Consider the following 6,000-nt stretch of genomic DNA (forward strand, 5'->3'; position numbering starts at 1 on the left):
GGGTTCATTTTTTTTAAATCTGCTGAGTTAGCTATAGTTTTTTCCATACTTTATGCCTCATCGTAATGAAAAGTAGTTGCTTCTGTGGGAAAAAGATAAAGCATTTACTGCTGCCGATAAGCCGTAATAGTTAAAATCTACAAGGTAAAAAAGCAGTTGATTTGATACAGACATGCATGATTCTTGCTTTGAAGTCTGTTCTGATTTGCATATGCAATGAATTCTGGGAGAGATTTGATTGATGGGCGCAAGGATGTGTTGTGATTGCTTGTGCATGTCTTCACATTAAATTGTTCTTTGATGAAGCTTTACCATGGCTGTCTGCAGTAGTACTCATTGAAGGAATACGCCACGTTACGGGGTCCTGATGAGCATTGTCATGGCGGACCCCCGTGCTCATCCGTTTGTTTTCTCCATCATCTAACTCTTTCTTCCAAATCCTCATCTTTGCTGCTCATGTAATTACAGGGATAATGAGTTTAATTTGTTTATCCCTGCCCTGGAAACCAAAAAGGGACCTGAACAATATTCTATTACCATGGCAGGAAGCAATTCATTTAAAGTGCGTAATGCCAGAATATCTCGAACAAAAGTTCCCAAAGAGCTCTCATCTCGTAATTATCTATATTTAGCCTTTGAAGCCGCTTTAGGCAGACCGTGTGGGCCCACCAGGGCTCCTCTGTGTTTCCTTTAAACCTGGCAACAAAATGCATTGCTTTACAGATCAAAGTCCAAGTTTGATCTCTGTAAATGGTGCAAGTGAATTCATAAAACCATTAATCTCTGTAAGAAGTAGAATACGTTTTAAGGACGCGACAAACTTCCAAGTGGAGAATAAGAACCATTCATGAGGTGTGAGTTTCTAATTAAAAAATGATTGTACCTTATCTTGTTTTGTTCCTTCTACATTTACAGCGACTTTTTTTTTGTTAAATTTAGAATTAGTTTCCAATGTAAATGTTATTTTTCTACTATTATCTCTGGAATTACCTTGCATTAATTTATGCTGTGAATTCATAAATTCAAAAGAGCCTCCATAGAAAAACCTTTTTTTATAATTTTTTTTTTTTATACACTGTCTGTGGTTCTGGCAGGCTCACCCTGATGAAAAGTTCCCTTTAAAGGAGAAGTCTGGCGGGGAACTAAAATAAAATCATGCATTGGGGGGGGGGGGAATAAAAAACAACAACAAAAAAACGACATTATGATTACCGTTTCCAGAGCCCGCGCTTCACCACATCATGGAGCGCCCGGACCTTGTCAGCTGTCATTTTCTTCCCGGTTCTGGGTATGTCACAACCCAGCTGTCATGTCACTGAACAGCAGTATTTACCCTGCTCAGTTAATTAGTGACTTGCTGCGGTATCCCGCCAGGTGGTAAAATAGCCGCCTGGGAGCTTAGAAGATAGCTGGCGGGGTCCAGGAGCGGCTCTGTGTGATCCCTGGGACTTGTGACTATAACTTGTTTTTTTTGTATTTTTTGTATTTCCCTCCCTGCCTTTAATGATTTCTTAGTTCCCCGCCAGACTTCTCCTTTAGTGTGGTCCTCATATTGCAACCAAAACCAGGAGTGGATTAAAAACACAGAAAGGCTCTGTTCACACAATGTTGAAATTGAGTGGATGGCCGCCATTTAATGGCAAATATTTGCTGTTATTTTAAAACAACGGCTGTTATATTGAAATAATGTCAGTTATTTTCTGTTATATGGCGGCCATCCACTCAATTTCACCATTGTGTGAACAGAGCCTTTCTGTGTTTTTAATCCACTCCTGGTTTTGGTTGCAATATGGCCTCTTTTTTTTCATTATACGCAGCCCTTATCTCTCCTTATCTGAAGTGTCTTCGAAGATGGTTTATGGTCATATCAAAGTTGACCTTTTGGTCTGGTCATAAACCAGTTTAAAGGACCATTCAGGAAAGGGGAGATTAGGACTGAAGACTTCCACACTGAAAACATTGTTCAAGAATGGATTGTGGAAATGTAAACACTGTACACAACTCCAGCAGCTTCCATAGACAATAAGTTAGTGACTGGATTATACGCTTTAGCACCACTCCATTCCAGATGGAACCTCTCGGGGGACCCCCTCCCATGGGTCATGCACATCTCCCATACTGTGAATAGGAGTAAGTCTTAATGGTAGACTTCTGGTATAGCTTCTTTGAATGTAGCTTCACATGTACAGTATCGCATCGGATTTGACAGTGCAGATTTAATGCTGTGTTCATTTATTTAGTCAAATCTGCTGCGGATCTGCTGCTGCGAATCCGCTGCGATACAGTACGTGTGAAGCTACCCTAAAGTTATGCTGTCAACCCCTTTACTCTCGTTTTATTTTATCTGTTAAAGGGGTAGTGCGGCACTAAACATTTATTCACAAAATAACACACATAACAAAGTTATACAACTTTGTGTTGTGTGTTATGTATGTGAATGGCCCCCTTCCCCGTGTTTCCCCACACCCACGCTAGACCCGGAATTGTTGGTGCCATTATACTTACCGCATTCGTGTCGACCCATGTCCGCCATCTTGTGACAATGACGTCATGTTCGGGAGGCTGGCCAAACTGCTCTATCCGTCCCTCATGCTGGACCCCCTATGCCGCGTCATCAGCTCAGCCGCAATTGGCGGGTTGACGCGAATGCGGTAAGTATAATGCACCAACACTTCCGGGTCTAGCGTGGGTGGGGGAAACATGGGGAAGGGGGCCATTCACATACATAACACACATTACAAAGTTGTATAACTTTGTAATGTGTGTTATTTTGTGAATAAATGTTTAGCGCCGCACTACCCCTTTTAATTTTGACAACTGGGCAGGGTGTCAAAGCAGCTGGGCCCCATCCCCTGGCTGGGGAGAGGGCCCAAATGTCATAAAGCCCCGCCTAGTCATCACTGTCCACTGATGGATGGAAACGATCTTAGAGAAAAAATAAGATGCAGGCAAGTTTTAGGCTGGGTTCACACTGCGTTTTTGCAATCCGTTTAACGTATATGTTTTATGGAGAAAAAAAAAAGAATGCAAAAAAAAAAGGATGCAATTGTATGTCATTAGTTCGGATCCGTTTTTGCATTGACTCCTATTAGAAAAAAAAACCAGATTGAAACTGATGCGTTTTTTTTTTTAACTGACTACGTTTTTCTGTCCATTCAACGGATACGTTGAACGGATTGCAAAAACGCTGTGTGAACCCAGCCTTTTACAGGTATATATTGAATGTGCAGTATCTAGGCTTGTGGAAGGTACGGAGAACCGCATATAGAGTAAGAGGATGACAGTATCACTTTAAAGTCTCCTCTGATAACTTCTAATCTCTGTGCCATATACTATAGGAAAGAAAGAGTAGTAGATGTAGATGGAACAAACTTTCAGCTGGTGTGGTTGGTAAATTTACAGTAACTGAATTAAAGATGTCTGGGAGAGATATATTGTAGCGATCCTAAGATATAAATAAGGAAAGACTAGATGGACCAGAATCTATGTTTCTAAGACACCTTCGGAGATCTTGTGGAGTGAAGGCCTTTGATGGGTTTAGAGCACCAGGGGGACACAATATTAGGAAGGTGCCTTTGACCCTTTTGTCTCAATGTGTCGTGTGTGCTCTAAATGCTTGAGATGTGATACCTCATTTATCATGCTAAAAGTAAGAAAAGTGGCTATTTTGAGTTTTCTTTTCCTAGTAGGTCTTTTAACGTAACACAGTATTGTCTTCGACTTCATCCTGTTATAGAGAAAACGGTGTAGTGCTCCCTTTAGAACGCTCTACATCATATTTTACTGGTGGCCATCACACTGCCATACTGTATATTTCGTTGTTCTGAAATGTTTTCCAACCTGCTATGAAAAAGGAGGGCAAAAGATTTAGTAGTACCTAAACATACGTTTCTTAGTTTACACTATTCAATGGTATTTAAAACTAATGACTTTCTCTTTCTAAAGGTTACCTATGAGGCGCATAAAGAATACTTAGCTAAAATGTATGAAGAGTATCAAAGACAAGAAGAGGAGAACATCAAGAAGGGCAAGAAAGGAAATGTCAGCACCATATCTGGACTTTCTTCTCAAGCTGTAGCTGCTAAAGGTGGATTAGAAATTAGAGAAATCGATGACCTCTCCCAAAGTCAGAGTCCAGAAAGTGAGACCGATTATCCCGTGAATTCAGATGCCAGAGATCTTCTTATAGCAACTAAAATCTCCGATGATACAATCTCTAACACCGATAGGCCATCTGGTGGTGTTCGGGTAGAGGTTCATGACTTATTGGTGGACATCAAAGCTGAAAAGGTTGAAGCTACTGAAGTAAAACTGGATGACTTGGATCTGTCTCCTGAGACGCTTGTCAGCGGAGAAAATGGTGCTCTGGTTGAAGTAGAGTCTCTACTGGATAATGTCTACAGTGCTGCTGTTGAAAAGCTCCAAAACAATGTTCATGACAGTGTTGGTATTATTAAGGAGACTGAAGAAAAAGATGGCCCTTTGATCACCCTAGCCGATGAGAAAGACCAAACTACGTCTAACAATACCTCATTTCTTTTTGATAAAATGACGCATTCTGAGGACAAACTGTTACCGGAACTTACCAGTGGTAACCATATAACAATTGGTAATGTCCAGGATGCTCACGTCCATCTTGGTGTCAATGACGATCTTGGCTTGTTGGCCCACATGACCAGCAGTGTTGACCTCACTTGTGCATCAGCCGTAATGGGGGACAAAGATTTTAAAATCCATACGACGGCTGATAGCTTGGGCAGCATTTCTGATAGAGAGTTGGCGTCATCATCAAAAAATTTAGAATATGCTCAGATGACCACCTCAACCTTAGAATCGGAATCTTCTGGTAACAAATCCATAGTGAATATGGATGCTGGCAGTACAGTATCTGATACTGAGAGATCTGATGATGGTAGGGACCTCGGGAAAGAGATCAAGAAGATACAGACTACTACAACCACTACACAGGTAATGTAATATTAATGATTTCTATATTGTGTCCATCTTGACTTGGTTGTGTTTCATGTGTTACTTGATGCGTAATTCCCGATGAAGGGGAATGAGAAGCTTTCATGAATACCATAACTGCTCTGTATGTGCTTATATAACAATACCCTGGTTGGGGGTTGTCTCGCGCACAACTTCTATCCCGCTAACCATATTAGAATAATTCCACATGAGTTACTGCCGTGGATCCTGATATGGCTGGGGGCACATAGTCTTGCCGACCTCTCTGCATACACTAGTGCATAAATTAAGTTTATAATTTCACACACTGCTGCTCTATTTGCTCGGCGTGTCATCCAGTTAATCTCCATGAATAATATGATCAGCAAATCAAGGATATCTATTGCTGGAAAGTATCTGAAGATTTCCAGTTTGTGTTTGCTGTGTTTGTACCTGTTATAGCAGCTTGCAAATGCTCTCTCCTCCCAGGAAGACCGCTATCTTGTGTAAACCAAACTAGAGCATCTTCCAAATGAAAGAGTCGCCCATCTGTAGACATCTGCAGCTATAGGCCCATTTACACGGGCCAATTATTGAAACATTCCTAGAAATGGTCATTCAGCTGATAATCAGCCCATGTAAAAGTGAGTGATCATCTAATGAGCAGGAAAACCCCAATCCTCGGCTGATTCGAGTTTTTGTGTGGCCGTAAAATCTCTTACATAACATTGAATATTAATGGTCGCACAAACAATGCAGTTTGTTTGTGTTGCCCAACTGAGTAATTTTTCGTGCCTTGTGAAGGCACTGTAAACAAGCGCCATCTTGCTGATTGGTGCTGGTTTCCATCCTTGACGCCCAATATTAGATTGTGTTAAAGGACCCTAAGGCATCTTCCAGCCACCCAGTACTTTACGCTGCTATTGACCAAGAACCCTAAAACAGCTGCCTACATATAGACCTGTCCTCCTTTTTAACCGTTTAAGGATGGGGCCAATTTCGTTTTTGCGATTTCTGTTTTTCCTCCTTGTGTTTAAAAGGCCATAGCACTTG

At 41.2% G+C, this 6,000-nt stretch overlaps 1 protein-coding gene across 7 annotated transcripts in view; it reads left to right on the forward strand.

The window, feature by feature from the left end:
* The window catches only part of NBEA (neurobeachin), a 453,563-nt gene that overhangs the window by 182,171 nt on the left and 265,392 nt on the right, over nucleotides 1-6,000 (forward strand). For all 7 annotated transcript variants that reach the window (XM_069969916.1, XM_069969921.1, XM_069969920.1 and 4 more), the window contains exon 22: nucleotides 3,946-4,968. In XM_069969916.1, coding sequence (XP_069826017.1) covers nucleotides 3,946-4,968 — 1,023 coding nt within the window. The remainder of the gene's footprint in view (nucleotides 1-3,945; nucleotides 4,969-6,000) is intronic.

Source organism: Dendropsophus ebraccatus, chromosome 5, assembly GCF_027789765.1.
Source record: "Dendropsophus ebraccatus isolate aDenEbr1 chromosome 5, aDenEbr1.pat, whole genome shotgun sequence".
Lineage (NCBI taxonomy): Eukaryota > Metazoa > Chordata > Amphibia > Anura > Hylidae > Dendropsophus > Dendropsophus ebraccatus.